This window comes from Pan troglodytes, chromosome 5 (genome assembly GCF_028858775.2).
Source record: "Pan troglodytes isolate AG18354 chromosome 5, NHGRI_mPanTro3-v2.0_pri, whole genome shotgun sequence".
NCBI lineage: Eukaryota > Metazoa > Chordata > Mammalia > Primates > Hominidae > Pan > Pan troglodytes.
In genome coordinates, this window is record NC_072403.2 from 102,574,382 (window position 1) to 102,598,277 (window position 23,896).

The 23,896-nt window shown below is 37.6% G+C and overlaps 1 protein-coding gene and 1 long non-coding RNA gene across 6 annotated transcripts in view; one reads left to right on the plus strand and one right to left on the minus strand.

The window, feature by feature from the left end:
- MAP3K7 (mitogen-activated protein kinase kinase kinase 7) overlaps positions 1-18,576 on the minus strand; it is a 70,508-nt gene extending 51,932 nt beyond the window's left edge. For 4 of the 5 annotated variants that reach the window (XM_003950893.5, XM_003950892.5, XM_003950894.5 and 1 more), the window contains exons 1-3: positions 18,243-18,566; positions 3,756-3,866; positions 611-676 (exon numbers count right to left, since the gene is read on the minus strand). In XM_003950893.5, coding sequence (XP_003950942.1) covers positions 611-676; positions 3,756-3,866; positions 18,243-18,362 — 297 coding nt within the window. In that variant the 5' untranslated portion in view covers positions 18,363-18,566. Of the gene's footprint in view, positions 1-610; positions 677-3,755; positions 3,867-17,944 lie in introns of all 5 variants that reach the window. The other variant, XM_009451653.5, reaches the window with a different exon arrangement.
- LOC129144301 (uncharacterized) lies at positions 18,558-22,600 on the plus strand. Its single transcript, XR_008548603.1, has 3 exons — positions 18,558-20,311; positions 21,783-21,934; positions 22,293-22,600. It is a non-coding gene; the product is annotated as an uncharacterized LOC129144301 (long non-coding RNA).
- Positions 22,601-23,896: the final 1,296 nt, after the last annotated feature.

Here is a 23,896-nt window from a genome sequence, read left to right on the forward strand (position 1 = left end):
ATTCTGAGCAAACTATTGCAAGGACAGAAAACCAAACACCACATGTTCTCACTCATAGGTGGGAACTGAACAATGAGAACACTTGGACACAGGAAGGGGAACATCACACACTGGGTCCTGTTGTGGGGTGGGGAGAGGAGGAGGGATAGCATTAGGAGAAATACCTAATGTAAATGACGAGTTAATGGGTGCAGCATACCAACATGGCATATGTATACATACGTAACAAACCTGCACGTTGTGCACATGTACCCTAGAACTTAAAGTATAATAAAAAAAGATATCAAAAACAAATAAGTAACTCAATAAATACATAAAGAGAAAGAAAAAAATAATAATATGGGAGCAATGCCACGGTGCTGTATTCTCACTGTGTAGAGTGTGTTGGTGACATACTGTGCGTGTATAATAGCCACATGTACTCATATAGTCCTTGAACTATTGGGATCACTGCTGATATTTTAAAGTATTGGAGGTACCTTTTTATCTTGAAAAAATATAATATTTTTGAAAAACTTAAAAAAAAAAAACAAAAATAGCTACATAAACTACACACACACATCTGCCATGTCATTTCTCACAGGTGACCATGAAAAAGTAACAAACTTACTGGATTCAAGCAGGCTCCATAAAGCTTTACAATATTAGGATGGTTCACACGGGATAACTGCCGAAGCTGTTAAGAAATTAAGGTTTCTTTTAAAAAGTGATAACTTTTGAAGTACTGATTTCACAGTATCATTAAAATCTTACTGTTGTACAAAACATTTGTTTAAATCATTCAACAATCACTATTTACTATGTAACAGGCATTGTAATCATAGTCACTGAAAATACCAAGTGACTGCCCAGAATGGCACAGAATCCCTGTTCTCCAGCTCATACAGTTTAGCTGGAGAGATAGACATCTAAACAAATAATTAAATCAATGTGCAAAGTGCTATAACAGGAGTTATGAACAAGGCACGACGAGTATATAGAATAAGAAGAGATGAACTCTGCCAAGAAATGTTAGGATATGATCCCAGAGATGGTACTGAGCTGCATTATCCAAACCAGACGTCATGCTATCATTGTTATCATCTTCATAGCTATAGTTGAACAGTCTAGCTACTCTGTGTGGGGCCCTAATATGCACTTTATAGATATTGTATAATTATCACAACTCCGCAAGGTAGGTATTATCATTTCCATTTTAAAGATGAGATTTTAACCTTAAGTCTCAGAGAGGGTTGAATGACCTGTTCCATAGCTAAGAAGTGGGGTGTGAACTTTAGTCTATCTGACTTAAAATGTGCACTCCCTCGTATACTTGCCTCCATTCCATTTCTCATTTCTTGAATTAATTCTCTCCTCTCCATTCCCACTGCCATTGCCTTAGTAATCCCAACCTGAACTGCTGCAGTGATCATTATAGCCTCCTAGCTGGTTTCCCTCTTTCAGTTTTAATTATCCCTGATCCAATGATCCATACAGAGGTCAATGAGGGGTTTGGCTATACTCACTTCTCTTATTCTAGATCTCAAACTTCTTTCTTTCTTTCTTTTGAGACAGGTTTTGCTCTGTTACCCATGCTGCAGTGCAGTGGTACAATCTTGGGTCACTGCAACCTCTGCCTCCTGGACTCATGCAATCCTCCTACCTCAGCCTCTGGAGTAGCTGGGACTACAGGTGCACAGCCACCATGCCTGGCTAATTTTTGTATTTTTTGTAGAGATGGGGTTTTGCCATGTTGTCCAGACTGATCTCAAACTCGTGGGCTCAAGCAACCCATCTGCCATTCCCAAAGTTCTGGGATTACAGATGTGAACCATCATGTCTGTCTTCAAACTTCTTTCTATTAATGCATCCCGCTCCACAGCAAACTGCTTCTTGCTCTCATTCTTTTCTCCCTTCTCCTCTCTTTTCTGCCCTTTTTCCACTCTTCTTCCTCTTCTCTATTACATACATTATGCTGCTGGCTCATATTCAGTACACTAATGTCTCTAAACCTTCATACTGTATGCTAATAAAAAGCTCTATCTATCTAGAGCCAACATGTGTGGATTTTTCGTCCTAATAGAATCAGTATCACTATTTATTATATTTATTTACTATATGAAAATATATTTACTATATTTCATCTTGCTAAGGTTCAGCACTGAGATTCAGATAGCAGATTATACAAGCATTTTTTCCTCCTCTCTCCCTAATTCCCACTAAGATGGTAAAGATTTGAAAAATTTTAAGGCATAACCTCAGAAGGATGAAGAGAATGCAAAGTGCACAAACAGCATACATTTTTGGAAGCTGGAAAGGAAATGACTAGCAATAACTGATAGAGCAGACCTAGAAGAGCTGCATCATAAACTGGCAATGAGAAAAATGGAGAAGCAACCAGATTTATCTCACAAAGCTTCCAAAAGGTTGGGGAGTGGCAGCAGAACGAGGTACCTATGCAAATGAGCTAATCAAAGGATAGGGCAGGGGACAGTGTAAAAGACTCAAAGATTCCTTCCTTGACTTCAAACAGCTCAATGACTATCTCTTATCAACCCAGCAGAAGACTAGAGGTTGATTCTTTAGAGAAGGGGTAATAAACAGCATCTGGACTGGGGACACCAAACATGAAGGAATGAGCTCAAAGTAGTTGTCTCTGGGAAGCAGAAAATTAGATTGGAGGAGGTACAGGAGACTGAAGTCTTTTTTACTAAGAATTTTTGGAGAACCATTTGATTTTTTACATTACATGCACATCTCATCTGGATTTAAAAAATTTTCTTCACGCTATTACGATCTTTTTCACTTGTGATTCCTAATGTTTAACACATATGCTATTTCACCCAGCTTTGTAAAACTGCTAATGTAACAGGAAATGATCAATAGCTTTATCTAAACTGTAATAAAAATATTGCATAAGACAAAGCTGAGGCTAGACTCCTAGAACATATTACTAGAAATCATCTTTCTTCATGCTGACATCAAATCACTTATCAGCATTTCTCAACTCATTCAGCCACTTACAAATCACTTTCTCATATCACAATTAAGTCCTCATTTTTCCATGTTATACATTAAAAATATGAAGTATATTTTGAAATTATGATTAAATGAAAAAACAGAGATATAAATTCAGAAGGCTTATAAGGTACAGGCCACTTATCCATTGGCCAATGAGGTTTAATAGTGATAAAAACATTGATTTAACTAAATAATGTGATCCAAAATACAAAATAACAAAGTTAGTAAAGGATAAATTTGATAATATGCTAATTTCATGATTATTGGATTTTCTTTCATCATTCAATCTAATCTATTTCTAAAAGAATAGGTGCAAATTTTCATGCTAAATGAGAAAAATCAAATTTGAAATAATTTTTCTTTAAAATAATCTAATTTGAGTTTCTAAAAACATTCCATTTAAAATAAGTGTATAAAATTTCTTAATTTTAGATAATGGGAAAGCATACCATTTCTTTTCTATTTTAAAATTAAAATATTACACCTTGAAATAGATCTGAATTCCATGGATGAAACTGTTTTAATTCAGGGGTGAATTCATTTATGTAGTTAAGTCGTTTTTCCCCTAATTTTTAATCAGAATTAAGAGTATGAACGAGAAAATGTTCCTATGGCAGTACCTTTGATTAAACCGAATTGCTGATGTTCATGTATACAAAGAAATGACATCTGAGAAACCAATCTTTTTCATAATATTAAATTCACAGAGTATCTTAAGTGCAGAACTACACAAAAGAAATGAAATCTCAACTTACCTCTACAATAAACGCTTTCCTCTCAGATTCACTTTCTATTTGTTTAATAGCAACATCTTTTGCTCTCCACTTAGCTTTGCAAACAACTCCAAAGGCTCCTCTTCCAACAACCTGAGTTAAACAAACAAAAAAACAAACAAACAAAAAACACAAGAATCGGAATCAAATAGATCAGCCCAATATAAAAAACTAAAGCCAATCTTTAAGACTTTAAATTAAAAAAAAAAAACATGGAAATCAACAGTATCTGGATTTGCCACTGAACAAGTATGAATTTTTGTTAAAGTGAGAAGATAATTAAATGCACGCTTGTCTCTATCTTTGAAAGTTTATGATCTGTACACCCTTTCATTCTCAAGTAAACAAAAAAGACACACGGAGGAACAAAGTAAAGTGATTTGTTAAATGGAGAAAAAAAAATTAAAACAGACAAGATGAATGAGAAGACAGAAGATGATATGGAAAAACAAAAAGCAGGAACATATAATAAATATTTTCAGCTATCATATTTAAGAAATTAAAAATAGCCTTTGAATAATTCAACAGGGATAGGGAATGGAGGAGAAAGGATATAAATATAGATGTTAAAAGACCGGCTACGAAGGACAGACAAAATATAGTATTTATTCCATGGAATTTTATTCCGCAAGAAAAACTATTGATATATGTTACTTATCATATGAACTCCAAAAACATTATGCTAAGTCAAAGAAGTCAGACACCAGAGACCACATATTGTATGATTCCATTTATACAAAATGTTCAGAAAAGGCAAATCTATAGATACCTGGGACCGAGGGTGAAAATTAGAATTAACAGTAAATGAGTAGCTGGTATCCTGACAAAGTGATGAAATTATTAAAAAAAAAAAACCAAAAACCTAATTTATGGTGGTGGCTGACAACCTGGTAAATTTGCAAAACCCACCAAATTGTACACTTCAAATGGGTGAATTTTATGATGTGTAAAATAGATCTCATTACAGTTATTTTTCAAAAGTCATAAAAATAAAGATCAGACATGTATCATACTATTGTTGAAGCCAACTGATGAATACTGCATGGGTTCATTGCTCTCTCATGGAGTCCTATTTTTACAAATATTTGACATTTTTCATAATATAAAAAAAGAAAACAAAAATAGCTTTTGATACTTGTTAGAATAAAATCATTAGATTTTATCATTGTGAAAGGACCTTAGCTAAGCACCACCTACTCCAATCTCTCAGCTTCCAATGAACCTAAGCACTTTGTATCAATGCCTTTTTCTTTAGCAAAAAATCTGCATCTCTTAACCATATTTATATGTACTTTCTATGCAGCAGGCACTTAACTAATGCTTTATATACATTACCTCATTTACACAGGCCTAGAGGAAGGTACTAATGCTGTCCTCATTTTACAGTTGAAGTGCCTAGCTTTAAAGAAAACTTGCCCAAGGCTATATAGCTAGCAAGTGTTAAAGTGCAGTCTGATGCCAGGTAGTCTAACACGGGAATGTTACCAGTCCTAATTTGTAACATATATAAAGCCCCATGTCGGGAAGTAGAAGTTAGTATCTTCCCTTGGAGGAACTTTTACTTTAGACTTACATGAACAAATTCCTGGCACAAAACTCTTCTATAACAAAGCTGACTATAACTAGTTTGATCAAATGAGTTATTATCTAACTGAGGGCACTTTGGAGATCAAAAAAGGGGCATTAATAATAATAATATTAGGACACTAGTTGTAAACTGCGATGTGTATGACCACTCTAGCCATAGCTTAAATTCCACTTCATGTATCAATAAGGCAGAATGAACATTTACCATGTTGTTCAGTGTCTAAAGCTACTCAAATGGTTAACATTTATTGAATGTTTACTATGTGCCAGGTACTATTCTATGTGCTTCTCATGCATTAACACATTTAATCCTCTTCCAATTAAAAGGGATGCAAATGGAGTCACATGGTTGTAACTTGCCCAAGATTGGATGGTCAGAAAATATTCAGAGAAGCCAGAATTTGAAGCCTAGAGCACCTAATGATGAACATACTCTATATTCAGCTTCTGTTCATCAGTGGCTTAAAGGAAATGGGGCTGCCTCTAGGCAAAATTTCAAAGTAGGCCAACTTCTCTGGTAGCTAGTCTTTGTTTTGTTGACTTCCCATTTCACTCGTCCTAGCCCTGGGCACTCAGTGTTCTGTGGTTTAGGTTCTTGTTCTCCTTCACAATTCTCATCAGACATTTGTACTTGCCATTCAGTTACTTTATTGTGAATAGAGGGTACTGGCTACCTGGTACCATTAGAATAAATGAAAGAGTACACCCAGGCTCTGAAATCCAACAGACTTGAGTTTGAATGCAGGGCTCTGTCTACCTATTAGCTCTTAATGGGGGACAAGTTTGAGTTTCTGTTTTCTCAACAGTAAAATAGAAGTGCCGACATTTTCCTTCATGAATATCTACAGGATTCGTAAGTTAAAACCAGGTATTTCCTCAAATACTACAAAGAACAGTAAGTGCTTGGAATTGGGTATGAATCAGTGTAAAGGGCTGTAGTACTCATTTCTTTTCTTTCTTTTTTCTTTTGGGTAGAGATGGGATCCCACTATGTTGCCCAGGTTGGTCCTGAATCCCTGAACTCAAGTAATCGCCCTGCCTCAGCCTCCCAAAGTGCTGGGATTACAGGTGTGAGCCACTGCACCTGACCTGTAGTACTCATTTCTCTTGCAATTAACTAAGATGAATAGCAAGCAGGTCCTAAAAAAATTTCAACTTCGTGGCAACATTAGTTTAAGAACACAGGCATGGAGACCAGACTTTACCTATTGATACTACTATTAAATACGAAATGATTATAAAGTAATTTATTCTTCAACCATGTATTTATAAATACATCACAGCAACTGGTACTTACTAGGAATCCCCTTCTTTCATTTCTTCCATTTTGAGGAACGTCCATGCAGGGATTCCAAACATTATCTATATTTGTGAATCACATGTTTGTCATAAAAATTCATTTGACTATTTGTAATTCACAAGTGCCACCTAGTGATGAGAGTAGAGCTGATTCTGAGCTTTCAACTTAAAGCCATGGGAACAAAATGTGGTCAAATGAGGACATGAAAAACTTTCTCCTTTTTGCTCAAGAAAGCAATTTTCTAGAACACCCTGAAATACAAAACAGGCACATTCCTGTAAGATGAGCCCATGGGCTCAAGAAGCCTCCATTCTTATTAGGGCCACAAGATATTTCACTTGCACAGTGAAATGACAGGATCTAAAGTTATAATAAAGAAAGGTGAAGATGTCCAAGGTTGTACTGACCTGAAATACAGGATAGAAATAATAACTGCTGTGAATTCAAAGGAGTGAGATTATAAGTACAGTCAATACTTAAAGAATTAAGTTTATGTGTATCAAAAATGACTTCCCATTTTTAAAAATAGCATAAAGGTAGATACACTGGGAATGAGAAGAAAAAATATATATGAAGAATGGACCCCTGCCTTCATGGAATGAAAGTGCGGTAGAGAAGAAATTTAAGACTAAATAATAGTACTTAAAAACTTTTAAACACTTACCAGCTGAAAAGGGCCAAAGGTAAGGGCTAATGATGAAGGCTAATAAACTCCTCCCTCCCCCTTTTCAGGGTAGGGTTAGGGTAGGGATTCAACAGCAAAAAAGACTCATACCCCTCTGTTCTCACTTAGATCCCTAAGAGCAGGCATCCTCACAGCATGTGCTCTGCAAACACCAGAAGCTTCAAAGGAGTAAGGATTGTGGCAAGGAAGACAGACCAAGGGAGGCCCTAACCCGGGTTCCCTCAGCCCCAGTAGAACACGTAAGGGATAAAGAAAAGCTCTTGTGAAGCAAAAAGCAAGGTAACTGAGAAGTAAGGAGTCTTCTGATCGCAGGAAGGAGGCTGCGGTAGGGCAGAGTGTTGGGACCTACATTAGAGGTCTGTGGGATGGTAGCTAGCTCAAATACTTAATGAAGAACACAGCTGGGTTTCAGAGGATTAATGAAAGCCAAGGGAAAGGCCTGGTCAGCAAGCAGGGAGAACTGGGTTAGGTCTTCTGCCTTCAAAGGATGCAAGTGAGGCTTGATGTTGAAAGAATAATGAACTTCGTTTGTTTACTCCTTAAACCAATATTTCTTTAGTGTGTACTACAACCAGCTACTGTTTGGGACATCAGAAATACAGAAAGAAATAAGACAAAGGCTTTGATCTACACAAATATACTTTCTAGCATATGTGAAGGGAGGGGAGAAGGAGAAAAGACAATCGATATATAAACAAAAGATGAGTAAGAAAAAAATCAGACTTTAAAAAAATGCCACATAGAACGACAACAACAAAAAATAGGATGCTATGACCAAGAGACTAGTGGCAGCTCCAGGCTGGGCAGTTTGAAAAGGCCATATAAAGAGGTTACGAATCTGACATTTGGATGACACAAGGCACCAATCCCAGCACTTTGGGAGGCTGAGGCGGGCGGATCACGAGGTCAGAAGATCGAGACCATCCTGGCTAACACGGTGAAACCCCATCTCTACTAAAAATGCAAAAAATTAGCGGGGCGTGGTGGCGGGCACCTGTAATCCCAGCTACTGGGGAGGCTGAGGCAGGAGAATGGCGTGAACCTGAGAGGCAGAGGTTGCAGTGGGCCGAGATCGCGCCACTGAACTCCAGCCTGGGCAACAGAGCTAGACTCTGACACACACACGCACACACACACACACACACAACTTAGTTGTGTGCTAAGAAGAAAAGGAGTATAATTGTGTGTGTATACACACATGTATGCACTCTGCCTCACTCCAATTTTAGACAAGGTAATCACTCAAGGCCTCACTGAGAAAGGTGACATTTTAGTGATGATTTAGAGAAATACTTGGGAGTGTTTGGTGTGGCCGGTGTATAGTGGAGGAAGGGAAGAGTGATTGTAAAGTAAGGCTGGAGGGACAGGCAGAGGTTGGATCCTGAATGGCTCTACCTACCATAAAAAGGAGTTTGAATTTCAGTCTAAGTGCAATGTGAAGGAACTGAAAAAATTTAAGGAAGTAAGGATGGTATGTGACATTAAACAAAATCATTATAGCTCTTAAAGAAAGGATTGTAGGGAAGCTAGGATATGTAAATAGAGACCCATTAGGAAGCCATTACAGCAGTCCAAACAAGCAACAATAGCTGCGAGGGCAATGTCAATGGTAGTGCAGAAACTGGGCAGATCTGGGAAATGTTTTAGAAGTAGAGTCAATAGGGTTTGCTGATGCTCTGCATCCAGGCAGGACAGGTGTAGAGGAAAAGAGCTGAATCAAGGAAAACACCTAGACTGGACAACAGTTTACTGACGGATAAGAATGATGCAGATTTTTTTTTTAAATAACTCAGAGTTTGGTTTTAGTCATATGAAGTTTAAGATGCCTACTGGATATCCAAGAGGAGATATCAAGTAAGAAGGTAGAAACGTGAGTGAGAGGATCTATGGAGAAGTCAGACAAAGAGATACAAACTTGGGAGTCATTAGCATGTAGTCAGTTTTTCTAGTCAATCAGTTGGAAGAGGTAACCAAAAATAATATGGAGATACTGGAGTAGAGGAACTGAGCTTTGAAGCAGTTCAACATTTAGATCACAAGAGAGGAGAAGGAATGGGCAAGGAACAGGAAGGAACAGTCAATATGGTAGCAGGCAAACTAGGAGAGAGTCAGAGAAGTCAAAAGAAAAAGACGTTCCAGGAGGAAAGCAGATATAAGGACAGTGAAAGCATATGCCAGTGGCTCTAAAAGTGTGGTCTCCGGTTCAGCAGTATCAACATCACCTGGATATTTATTAGAAATATAAATTCTCAGGGTGCAACCCAGAATTATTGAGTCTGATGGTAAGGCCAAGCAATCCATGTTTTACCAAGCCCTCCAGGTAGTTTCAATGTTTGAAAATCACTGCATTCAAGGCTAATCCATTAACAACAGATAATAAGGCAAGATATTTCAGTGGAAGCCATCACACAGACCAGAGAGCTCTCCCTTGCTGTTTATATTATTTGTGGAAGCTTTCCACAGCACCCATATGTCATCTTGGGCAGGAGAAAGGGAAAAGGAAAATCCTTATGAGGGAAGACTGAATTTTGAAATAACCGAATTAATCTTGAAATTTCTGAGTACAAAGATACATAAAAGAGGTAAGTATTACATGGAAATTATCCTTGTTGTGGCAAGATTAAATGCTTTTCTCTACTGAGTTGAAAAGAGGAATGACTCATAATTAAACAGTAGTTATAGAAAAATAGTTACATTTCTTAACTTTTAAAAACAAGTAAGAAATACCGGCAGGAGGACAGGAGTTTGTTTTGTTTTGTTTTGTTTGTTTTTTTGAGACAGGGTCTCACTCTGTCACCCACGCTGGAGTGCAGTGGCGCGATCTCAGCTCACTGCAGCCTCTGCCTCTCTGGCTGAAGTGATTCTCCTGCCTCAGCCACCCAAAAGTAGCTGGGATTACAGGCTTGTGCCACCACACCCAGCTAATTTTTGTATTTTTAGTAGAGTCGGGGTTTTGCCATCTTGTCCAGGCTGGTCTTGAACTCCTGAGCTCAAGCGATCTGCCTGGGTTGGCCTTCCAAAGTGTTGGGATTACAGGCGTGAACCACTGCACCTGGCCAGAGACAGGAGTTTTGTGCTTTAAACAAAAAAGAGTATAAGCATATATCCATAAGAGTAGAAGATAGAATAATCAGATGATATATACAATGGATAAAGTTGTTTCCTGGTATATTTTGCTCTCCTTCCCCCCATTCTGATATTAGCTCTCTAAGGGAGAAGTCTGAATGGGAATTAGAGGTGGCAGAAGGTGGTATGTAGCATAAAAAAAGCTTCCCAGGGCATTCCAATATACTTCTCATTCCTTTCTTCAAGAAATAACATTTTAAAGAAATGCAATTTTATTATCTGTATAACGATAATGCAACCTTATATTTAACAATATATTACAACTTGTAAAGCCCTTTCTTACAAATATGATGGAGTTTGAGTGTCACCATAAACCCATGAATATATAGGATTTTTTATTCCTACCTTAGAGAGAAGAAAACCAAGGCTCCAAGAACTGAAGTTACCTATTCAAGGATCATGTAATTAGTAAATCAGAGTCAGCTTTCAGGTATGTTTCATGGTGCCAACAAAACAGAGGCCTGCCAGGATTTGGTCCAGTGCCTGGTACAGAGAAAAATGCTACTCAAAGGCAGCAAGTATGATAACTAACAACAATTAACTTTTCAAAAGATTATATTCGAATCAGATTTTAGCTGTTTAGAAGGGGGTTTTAAAAAGCCCTAATTTCCTTTAAGAAAGAAGAGTGAAGTTGGGTTAATAGAAGGCTTGTGTATAAAGGGCTTATGGCAGTCTCCAAAGATGGCTGTCAACAATCCCTTCTCTGCCTGTCTCTGCTTAAGAGTTCTATTTTAGCCTCCTTCACTGATTCTTCCTTCCTCTGTCCAAACCTTAGATGTTGCTACTTTCCAGGGTTCTGTCCTTGGCCCTTTTGTTTCTGAATCTGTTCTCTAATCTCATGGCTTCATACTCTCAAATCTCTCCCATCCAGGTTTTTTGCCCAAGCTCAAGATATATTTAAAACTGCCTTTGAGATTCAGGGGTCCTACAGGCTTATTAAGTTCAATATGTCAAATACTGACTCCATTATCAGTCCCTCACTTGTGTATATTGTAGTTTACTTGACCTTAGTTAAGTAGATTTACAGATATTATCTCATTTTAATTAAGTCAATTCTCACATTTTAGAAAGGTTTTATTTAGAAAGTACTTATTGCAACTTGAGCCATGATCAAATGATAGTATGAAACCTTTCATCTTCCATTGTTTAAAAATACCGATTTCATACATACACACTGAAAACTGAGTATACAAAATAGAAAGTGTTTTGTTTTACCAGTGGGAGACAGACAAACAAAAAATTGTGGACACCACCGCTCCAACAGGAAACGCTGGTTAAGAAAGTTCATTACTGTCTGCACTCCACCTCTCTCAGGCTATGTAAAACAGCACTCCACTGACTGGGGAAAATCTTACATGTGTATAGATTTTTAAAAAATATATCACATATTTCTAAGAAAATGTTTCAAATGCAAATATCTTGGTAACAAATTTCCTTATTGTATTAATCAAGAACACAAAATCGTGGAGAAGATCAGATGTAGAATAATAATATGTCTGGACTACAAAGGCCAAGCCTAAAAACACATAAGGAGATTATGTACATTATTAGATAAGGAATGAGCCAATGTTACAAACTACAGAAGCAAATTTGATATTTTTCTTGACATATGGTAGATCAACAGAAAAAAGTGGCATAGATGGCCACTCTTGAGACATACTGGCAACTGAGGTAAACAATTAAAAAACTTAATATTCAAGTTGTAAACCACTGAAAGGCGGCCACTTTTTATTTACTACCAAATTTCTAGTCCAAGTTCACAAATCAAACGTGCTTTCTGAACCGTATTCTTTTCTGAATAATACAGTTTATTTGACACACTGTAATTAACAATTAGGTTTTTTGTTTTTTAAAATTTTTTATAGAGACAGGGTCTCACTATGTTGCCTAGACTCGTCTCAAACTCCTGGCCTCATACAATCTCCCACCTTGGCCTCCCAAAGTGTTGGGATTACAGGTGTGAGCCACCGTACCTAGCCCAACATTATTTTAAATGACTGTTTTTTCCCCAAAGATGAATTTTCATCAAGAGTAAAAAAGAGAACATATCATGTTACAAGTATTTCCCCATCACACACATCCAACTAAAATGGTGACCTACAAATAAATATTTCAGATATTCTTCATAATCCTTCATTTGTAAAAAACAGAGGAATGCAAAAAGGACTTTGGTTTTAAAAGGGAGGTCAATTTGGAAATATTTCCTTCCAAATTTACGAATGTTTTCTAAATCAAAATGTTTTTGATTAATTACTTTATGATAAGCATTTCTCCCCCTATGGTTGAAACCTCTTTGTTTTGGGTCTACAACTTTAGTCTCATACAATTAAGTAGATTTAAATTTAATTTCTTAATAAAAAATACAGAAGAATATGAGATGGTATATAGAATATTTCCATGCAACTACTGTTGAAAGGCACAAAAACAAAAATCAGGTTTTGTGTGTATGTGTGTTATTTTTAAAGAAATTCCTTTAAAAATTAATTTCTTTATGATGTAAGATGACTCCATTCCTTCAGACAAGTCATGTTAAAGAAAACAACCAAACACACACCTAACCTAAATGGAAAAGGATGTATGCCTTTGTGCTCTTAATTTATTATTAAATAATTCTTTTAATTGTTCTGAATTCATGTTATTTTTAGTTCAGTGACTACAGCTGTCAGTTTCATTTGGCCCTGTTCTATGAACTATCTGAATGGACCCCTGGTGATGCTGGCATTGTTCTGGCTGGAAATGCGGAACAAGACAGAACAAGCATAGATCATACATTTATTAGTTAGGACTTGGAGCCTCCAACTATGTTAGAACTTCAATATCTATTAATAAACTGTGGCAGAGTGGAACTGCCATCTGCTGACAAGATGGATTTGATAACATAAAAGTAAAGCTTTGATTATTCAAACTTTCTTCTGAATGTTTCATGCAGTCTTTTAATACCTGCCACAGTACATCTCACCCATTTTCTAGGCTTTTATTTCAAATAATATGCTCATGCTATCTTTTAAGCTACACGTGTACAATGCAAAAATTATCTCTGTAGCTACCTCTTAACTATAGTAATTCCAGATTTCTACTGAAATCAGTGGTCACTTTCACATGAAAGAATGTATTGATTATTTTAGGTATCCATAATTAAATAGTGACTAACAAATCTATGTACTCAGTTTGTTTAGACCACTATAAATTAGGTTTTTCTCTAATACCAATTCCCCATATATTTATAACTTAAACCTACAAAGTACATATAACTGTTTAAGTTCTATCTATATCTCCTCTTTGTAGCTTTTAAAACAAAACCTTTGTGTGTCTCCTTAACAAAGCTGAAGAATATATACAAATGCTGCAGTAATTTTATGTGTCCAATACTATAGCTTTGTTCCTACACTATAGTTGAGGTCAGCATTATGGGTCTCCCTTTTCAAAAGCAACCATTGTAAATAGTGTCTTTTTAGCACTCTGTAGTAAAGACCTACCATACGTGGCTTACTCATAGCATCTGGCCCTTTACAGCATTTTTTATCCCTGCTAAACAAAAGTATCTGCTAACTATAATAGAGTCGACATTAAAACAAGACTCGGATCTCATTTCTAATGTGTTGCCTTAGCCAAATCGCATAACTTAGCTCTTATTTTATCACATGTAATATAAGAGAACAAGATGGGCATTTAATTCTTATGATTATGCTGTGATACTTTCATGTACTCATTGAACAAATATGTATAGAGAACCTTCTAGGTTCTAGGCATTGGGGTTACAAAAGTGAATAAAGCACCTTACATTTTGCTGAAGGAGAGACACAATTTCAGTTACTGGTAAGTACCATGAAAGATAATAGAAATGACAAAAGATCTAGGTTGCTCAGGGAATGCTTCTCTAAGGAAGTATTAATAACATTTGAGGTGGGACTTGACTGGTGAGGAGTCAGTCATCTTAAGTTCTGGGGGAACAGCGCTTTAGGCAGAGGAACAACTACAAAGAAAATTCATCTTAGTGACCTTCCCAACCCACGATGGTCACTTTATTCAAATCCTAGTTTTAAATTTGTCCCTACTCAATGGAACCTTCTGTGATTAACTCTATTTTCAAATTATGGCTTAAGTGTTTAATTTACACTATATTCACAGTTTTAAATTTGTGGTCTATAGTTAACTGTTCTGTGTTTACTCCAGTCTGATATCATACTAAGTCAGACATTTTAAGGAGGTAATCCTAGGATTCTTCTATCATCTTTTTTTTTTTTTTTTTTGAGACAGAGTCTCCCTCTGTTGTCCAGGCTAAGGTGCAGTGGCATGATCTCAGCTCACTGCAACCTCTGCCTCCTGGGTTCAAACGATTCTCATGCCTCAGCCACTCAAGTAGCTGGGATTACAGGCCTGTGCCACCACACCCAGCTAATTTTTGTACTTTTAGTAGTGACGGGGTTTCTCCGTGTTGGCCAGGGTGGTCTTGAACTCCTGGCTTCAAGTGATCTGCCCGCACTGGCCCTCCAAAGTGCTCGGATTACAGGTGTGAGCCACCGCACCAAGCCCTATTCATCTTTTATAGTACCTCAGAGTATTACGCACAGATGAGAATGTTCATTAAATGCTCAGGACCAACTACACTAAAAAGGAAATCAGTATTTTGTTTCCCCTTTCCCATATTAGGTTTGGTTATAGAGTACTTCAGAAAGTACTGAGTGACACTGTAAATCCAGTGGAAAGGGCAACTGACTCACAAGTGAGAAGTCTCATATTCAATTCCCAGCTTTACCATTTACTTAGGCATGCGGCTTCTGGCAAGTCAAACTCTATGACTGCTTGTCAATATCTGTAAAATGGGATATCATTTGCCCTGTCAACCCAGGATTAGTTGGTCACCAACTGAATTCTATAGGAGACCATGATCAGTCTTTAAAGAACTGCTAAGCTTACTACAGAAAACAGTTAAATACTGGAAAACATGAATGTGTTTTCATTTTAGAACTGGAAAAGACCTTAAATGATCTTGTTCAATCAGTTTACATGAGTAACCACACGCCCAGAAAAATGTGGTGACTTCCTCAAAGTTACAAAAATATATTATGGCCGAATCAGTACAGCATCTAAATTTTCTTTTTCAGTCCAGAACACTTTCCACTATACTACCCTGTGTAAACACTTCTTGCAACCCATCCCCTCTTTTATTCCAACATTCTCTACAGCCAGTTCTAGATGGTAAACACTAAATGACTTTTAAAAAGTACCTAGGCAGATTTCTGAGGCTGAGACCTTACCTAATTTGACTGAACTGAATTGAATCTAAGATGTGCCAAACTAATACTACTGAGTTACAATATTAGAAATGCAAGATCAGCTAATGTCTTAGAAATATGTATCTACTAAATGGCTGCATATTTGGCCTGTAGTTGAATTATTATTTTTTTTACAGTTTCTAATTATATTGATATAATACAATTTAATTACATTGAGAAATACATGATTTTCTTAATTTAGAAGGTAATATTCTCATACAATATAAAATACTGGAAGCAACATAAAATAGTTTTTGTTTCTGGTCATCTTCCTCTGTTTATCTTACAATTGAACTGGAAGTGTAATCTAAGTTGACAAATAGCTAATAAGTGTTCATGGTTCACCCTGGATTGTGTAACACTGGTTTAATGTATGCAAATGAAGAAGATGATGGAAATTATGTAATGCTTTCAATATCAGAAAGGTCCAAATTCAATCTTTAATGCAAAAATGAACTAAGTATTAAACATGAAAGGGAATAAAACAAACAAAAAACCCAAATGACTGCCTAATATTAGAAACAAATTTTCATCTAAAAACAAAAACCTACTCCCAGAAATGTCCTAAACACACACACACCCACATACACACAAAGATTGAAACATTATCTAAACTGAGAGAAGGGTCTTGGAAACACAGAAACCTAACCAGAAGCGAATTAGCTTTAAGGGAAGAACATCAAAATGATAACTACCTCCTTAGTAATTTGTTTTTCCCTGAATCAAGAATGTAAAAAGCTTTAGAAAGTAGCATTCAAAAACTAAGGTTGTAAGAACCAAATGAAGTAAGTTTGTGAAAGCATTTAGTAGACCATAAAGCACAAGTTATTATTATATAACAATTTGTAGTCTACAAGCATAGCAATTCACCACAGAGCAGACGTAAACGCTTATTTAAAAACTGCAATTCTTGTATACTGACTCACTGAATTTTTATTCTTAAAAAAGAATATTAGCCATGAAAGCTGCATCAACTATCCACTTCTGGAAAAGGAATTTATCATAGCCTCAATGTAAAAAAAAATAAACTAAAAACATTCCCCCCTCTTTTCAAAATACAGGTCTTCTTTTAGCCATATGACCTTAAAGCAGGTCACATTTCCTCTCTGGAACTAGGTTTCCTAATATGTGTCAGGCCCTGTGGTAGGTGTTTTGCATATAATGTCTACTAAGATCTGTTATGCAGATAAAATGAAACAGAATTTATTAGCCCTTTTTTAGAGTAAACTAAAATTCAAAGAGGTTAGGAAACTTGCCCCAAATCACACAGCTAATAAATGGCATATCTGATACACTGAACTTTCCTCTAACTCCAAAGACCTTGCTCTTTCCACCATATTATCTTGTAAAATGAGGATATTCTCAATAATCTCTAAAGTTACTTTATGTGATTAAAAAATATATAATTCAGTAATCCATTACTCTTCCAAAACATGCACAGGAAAAAAAATTTATTTGTTGAACGTTATCTCACTACTTTGAACTTGCTGACACTTAAAAATAATTTTAGAATTTTAAAGTAGACATAACTCGTTGACAATCTATAATATTTCACTAGGTTTTTCATGGGCTATATAACGCAAAGTGCTTAATAAATTTAAAAAATGGCAAGTAAATGGTAAGAGATAGTATTTTCAACCAAAGTTTTTAACAAGTTCTAAAGTGTCTTTAAAAAATATATAAGCAGTTTTTACTTTTCTAAATTTTATAGTCATTAGAACCAAATTTACCTGTCAATTTGAAAAACGACGCTTTAAAGTCACTTTGAAATATCTTGTTCTAAAATAAATTACTGCAGAATAAAGAAAGGATATGGGTTTTCTGAGAGCGATTTCTAGTCTAATATTATATTCTGATTGTCACCGAAATCATTCGTTATCTCTTCAGAATATGCTACTTGAAACATCTTTTGATCGTAGACCAGTCTATGTTACTTATGGTGAAATTCACCTACATTAGCCCAACTGAAAGCCGAGCATTTAAACACTACGAGTATTGCTGTGCGGTATCGGAGAAATTGAGAACCATTCGGTGCTAAGGGAAACACTTTATTAGACTTGATGATCTACTAATTTAACAAGCATTTATTGAGCATCCCCTACATGCCATGTACTGAAGTAGAAGTCGAATATAATACAATCTTTGGCCATTAAGAACATTATGTCCAGCGGACTGAAACTCCAGAACGGCTACTTACAGATACGAGAACGGGTGGACCACACTATCTCACCAGTTCATTCTCCTGTTTGTCACCGGAATATCAAATCCAAAATCAAGAGTACCCAAGAGAGGAAAAAAGGCAGCTACTCCCGAGCAGTTGAGCTCAGAGAGTAACCCCCACTCCCACGTTACTGAGGGCTGTGGGGTCTCCCGGGTGGACCCCGCACGGTCCCGCGAATTAGAGGGGCCCCGGGAGGCACCTTCAGAGCCGGGACCAGGCAGAGGCGGGGGCGGGGCAGGCCGGGACCGGCGTCTCCATGCCGGGCCTCGCTCACCTCTTCCACCTCGATCTCCTTGTAGTCGATCTCTTCAAAGTTGAGGACCTGAGAAGGGGCTTCGATCATCTCACCGGCCGAAGACGAGGAGGAGGAGGAGGCGGCAGAGGCTGTAGACATGATCCCTCGCGGCGCCCGGTGGGGCCGGGAACGGTGCCACCCGGACAATCCGGGTGAGACCCGCGCCCACCCGCCTCCGGACTGACCCTCAGCCTGGAGCCGCGCAGTCCTACTACCCGGCGATCCGTGGCTGGGGTAGAGGCAGCGGCCACAGCCGTGTCCGGCTCTGGCTCCGCTGCGTTTTCCGCCGACGGGCCCCGCCCACTACACTTCCGGTTCCGGGCTGAAATCGGAAACAGGAGGAGGGCCGTAAACTCCGGGGTAGGGGAGGGGAGAATTTTGTGACTTGGAAAGAAAAGGAGGGACAGGTTGGGGGTGGGGTGGAGTAAGCTAAGAAGCAAGCTTGGACCTCTAGAACAAATTTCGCGAGACCTTTATTACAGGGCCTCAGCAACCGGATGATACCGCGAGAGAGGACGCCTGACGTAATTAAAGTGCGCGAACGGAAGTGGCGCGGAACATGACGGAAAATCAGTACGGTTGGTCCCTTAAGGACCAGCGGGAAAGATAAAAGCTGGGGTTTAGTCTGTGCTGCGTGAAATATGTCTTGGCATCACTTCCTCTCCTCTGAGCTGCCTGCAGACGGGCGAGGTGGTGTTGAACTGTGTTTTTTGTGACGAAGCTTACTTTTAAGTTTCATCCCTAAACTAAGTTGACCTGTTTCTTTAAGACGGCTTGCAAAATGTGTTTTCCTCAATGTGGGATATGGAAAGAAGCAGTTGCTCCTGTTACTTTGAGCTAGTACCTGACGCTATGAGAAATTCTAAAAGAGCGAATCAGATCATGCAACATGAATAACTATAGAGGCTGAGTGATCAAGAACAGAAGTTAATATTTTGGTGTTACAAACTTTCCACGGATTAGGTGAATAAGATATTTATAATTTGGTGTGTTCATCTCAAGTTATGGATTACGAGTGCGGGGCACTAGTGCTTTAGATTGGTAAATGAATCAACAGTCGCCTTGAAAATCAAATATTTTTGTCACCATTTTCAGGACATGAGAAAATACGCTGAGAGTTTAAAGCAATTATGGTCCTCACAAACTAGATCAATCTGTCCCCAAGATGGTCAGTATTGCTCATGTTGTACTACCAGCACAAGTTTCAGTTTTAAACTAACTGTTGAATTTTATATAGTCCGTTTGACATAAAGCCTAACTGTGGAAAATTTGAGTTAGAGATGAAGATTTAAGGACCAAGAATGGATTCCTGCGAATGTCCAATTCTAAGTTTCAGTAAGAGACTGAAAGGGGGAAGTGAGGAAAATAGTAATTGGAATGTCACCAGAGGAGAGCTTTCCAATGAAGAAGTAGCCAACCAAGTATATGCTGTATAGAATTATGTTAAACACATTTGGGATTGCAAATAGATCATTGGATTTGACCATCAAGAAGTTACAAACTCCTGGGAAAGATTCTCTCACTTTTTATTCGTAGTTCTAGTGACACGCAGTGACAGTTTGATGAGTGGATAAAAAAATGAAAGAAGCGATAATTTCTTTTCACTGTACACTCTCTCTTTGCATGCTCTTACCCAAGGTCTCTGTTTCTCAAACTATTTTTATAATGATGACTCCTAATCTCCAAATACTCAAGATTTTTCCTGAATTCTGGACCTATTGGTCATCTCTACTTAGACAAACACCTAAACTTCAAGATACCACGGCAAATTCAAAAGTTGTCACCCACCACAAATATATTCCTATGTTATTTTCCTATGTCACTTAAGGATGCCATCACCCAGTTGGTTGTCCAAGTGAGAAATCAGGGCATGTGAAATGATGCGTGGTGCACTGATACCCAATAGAAGCTGATTTAATCGGCGGGACAGTCATTTTCACCTGTCATTCCCCTTGCATTTCCAAACAAGGATGGTCACTTCTTACCTTGTGCTATAACTCTGCAGGTCTATATCCGATTTCCTTTTAACACCTTGACCTTGCTGCCAGGTGGGAACTCAATAAATACTTAGATATTCTGTACAAATGAATAGCTTTTGTCAGTCCTCCCTTTCCCTGGAGTGTAAGATATGTTTCCTGTACCTTCAGTTTAGGACTGGAATCTTGACAAAGGGCTAATTAATTACTACAGCCATGATGCAGTTCTCCTGCTTGATTTTTCCCCCCCAAAATTTTGTTACAAAAATGGCAAATATAGAGAAAAGTTGAAAGAATGTTATGGTGAACACCTATATGCCCACCACCAGGATTCTACCTTTAACATTTTACTATACTTGCTTTATCATAATATACATATGTGCATCTCTCCATCCATATTTACATCCATCTACCATTTTGCTAGATGCATTTCAAAGTGAATTGATTACATGATTTTGAATATCTTCTACCCCAACACTTCTATGTTTTATCCACTGATTTGGACTTCTAATATTGATGCCAGTCTAAAATCAGTTTTTGTCCAACTTGCTTGCAGATTACTTTTTTCTTTTTTTGTCTGCCTGCGCCTTTTCCCTAGCTTCTAGTAATAGATGGAAAGTTTCATCAGTGTTTATGTCTCTGGGTTCAGTCATTCCCAAGGTCCAATCCATCTCTTACATTCTGTGATTTGGTTATGTGAGCTAGTAAATTACCATTTCATTTAAGCTGGTCCAAGTTGTATTTTTGTCACTTGTAACCAAATAATCCTAAGTAATAAAGTTTAAATGCAGAGGAATGATGGAGGGGAGCCGAACCTCTCTCAGTTGACTTCAATTTTGACTTTGCATTTCCTTTAACTTTCATGAATTAAGGATAGAAACTTGACCTCAGAATTTCATGTCAACTTCAGTCACCAGTCTGTGTGTCTCCACAAGTTTCCAGATACATATCAAAACTATTTAGGTAAATTCCTTGAAGTCCCTCTGAGTTTGAGCACCCTCCACCATTCTCCCTCATGTCAGCACCCTAATAACTACTCTCTAACTTCCAACTCTGTCTTCAATTTCGGCCCTTTTATACTCTCCAGGGGTTGAGAGGACAAGGGTTTCAAAATCCATTTCCCACCACTTCTTTGCTTGTTCTAAATGAGATTCTGATCTTATTTGGCTCATTTTGGGTGTAGGGATATCTGGGACCTATTTTAATGGAGGCTTAGCAGAAACTGGGACTAAAGTAGCACCACTTTAATGTTCTGGGTCATATATATGTCAGACAAGTGTTCCATATTTCCATCATAGGCTTGATGATAACATCAATAATTGAGTTTCCATTATTCTCTTCTGCCTTTTGTGGTATTTGCTATATTCTACAATAGTGTTTTTCAATCTTTTTTTTCATTATTGTTCTTTTAAGGAGCCTTTTTAGACATCTTAATGCCCCTCCTCAAAGTTTTAATACCTCAGATACACTGTATATCTATTTATGTATTGCATGTATATTTGTGCTTTATATGTAAAAAGAGTAAGATTTTTTCTCTCCCCAGTTTTTGCCCCCTGTGGAGGTGTTACTGCCTCCATTGAGAATGCATGTACTAGCAGTTTCGTTTTTCACATGACACATCACAAAGTACAACAGAGAGCATCTCTTGGTAGCCATCTCAGAAGAGCAGTTAAACATTCTTTTTCAAAAGCCTTGGTAAGTGTACCCTTGAGGGATGGGGAACAGGATGCTTGAGGATACACACAGTCATGCGCTGCATAACGATTTTTTGGTCAATGGACCTCATATGTGACAGTGGTCCTATATGATTATAATGAAGCTGAAAAAATCCTATTGGCTAGTGACATTGTAGCCATAGTAATGTCATAGCATGACACATTACTTATAGTGCATTACTCGTGTTTGTGGTCATACTGGTGTAAACAAACTTATGCTGCTAGTCATACAAAAGTATAATACAATTATGTGCAGTGCATAATATTGATAATGATAAACAACTATGTTACTGGTTTATATAATTACTATACTATACTTTTTAATTGTTATTTTACAGTGTACTCCTACTTCCATAAAAAAACTATAAAACAGCCTCAGGCAGGTCCTTCAGGAGGTATTCCAGAAGAAGGCATTGTTATCATAAGAGATGACTGCTCCATGCGTGTTATTGCCCCTGAAGACTTTCTGGTGGGACAAGATGTGGAGGTGGAAGATAGTGATGTTGATGATCCTGACCCTGTGTAGGTAGACCTAGGCCAACATATGTTTGTCTTACTTTTTAGCCAAAACGTTTAAAAACTACAAAAAAATAAACAGAAAAAAGTGTATAGAATAAGGATCCAAATAAAATACTTTTGTACAGCTGTTCAGTGTGTTTGTGTTTTAAAGCTAAGTGTTATTACAAAAGAGTCAAAAAGTTTTAAAAAATTTAAAAGTTTATGAAGTAAAAGAGTTATAAAAGCTAAGGTTAATTTATTGTTGAAGAAAACTTTTAAAAAATAAATTTAGTGTAACCCAAGAGTACAGTGTTTATAAAGTCTACAGTAGTGTACAGTAATGTTCTAGGCCTTCGCATTCACTCACCAGTCACTCACTGGCTCACCCAGAGTAACTTCCAGTCTTGCAAACTCCATTTATGGTGAGTGCCCTATATAAGTGTACCATTTTAAAAAATCTTTTATATTGTATCGTTACTGTACCTTTCCTTTGTTTAGATACACAAATACCATTGTGTTACATTTGCCTGCAGTATTCAGTGTAGTAACATGGTTTATACAGGCTTGTAGCCTAGGAACAGGTATACCTGTTATATACCTAGGTATACCATATAGCCTAGGTGTATAGTAGGCTATGTCATCTTGTAATGATATAAGTATATAATGTTTGTATAAGTACACTCTATGATGTTCACATAATGGTGGAATTGCCGATCAACACACTTCTCAAAACTTATCCCTGTAGTTAAGCAATGCATGACTGTACGTTGTTTAACTTTGAGGGATCCTGGAAACCTGGGCTCTAAGGAGGAGGAGGAGATGCTAACCCGAAGGAAAATCTTAATACTCTTAGGAACAGCAAAGCAGGCAATGGTTGATGGGTGGTGGGTATGCAACCAGCAAATGCTCATTATTCATATGTTTATTCAGATTGAGCTCTGTGATGGTTAATTTTGTGTCAACTTGATTTGGCTAAGGTATACCCAGCTAGCTGGAAAAACATTATATCTGGGTGTGTCGGCGAGGGTGTATTTGGAAGAGATTAGCATTTGATTAAGTAGGCTGAGTAAAGAAGATCTGACCTCACCAATGTAGGGAGTCATCATCCCATTGTTGAGAGCCCAACAGGACAAAAAGGTAAAGGAAGGATGATTCACTCTCTCTTCTTGAGCTGGGACATCTATTTCCTCTGTACTCAGACATCAGAGATCCTGGGTCTTGGCCTTTGGACTTCAGGACTTACACCAGTCCTCCCCTTAGGCCTTTAGAGCCGGTCTGAGAGTTACACTCTTGGCTCCCCTGGTTCTCAGGTCTTGGACTGGATTACACCACTGGCTTTCCTGGTTCTCTAGCTTGCAGAAAGCAGATGGGGTAACTTCATGGCCTCCGTAATTACATGAGCCAATTTTCATAATAGATCTCCTTATATATATCTTACTGGTTT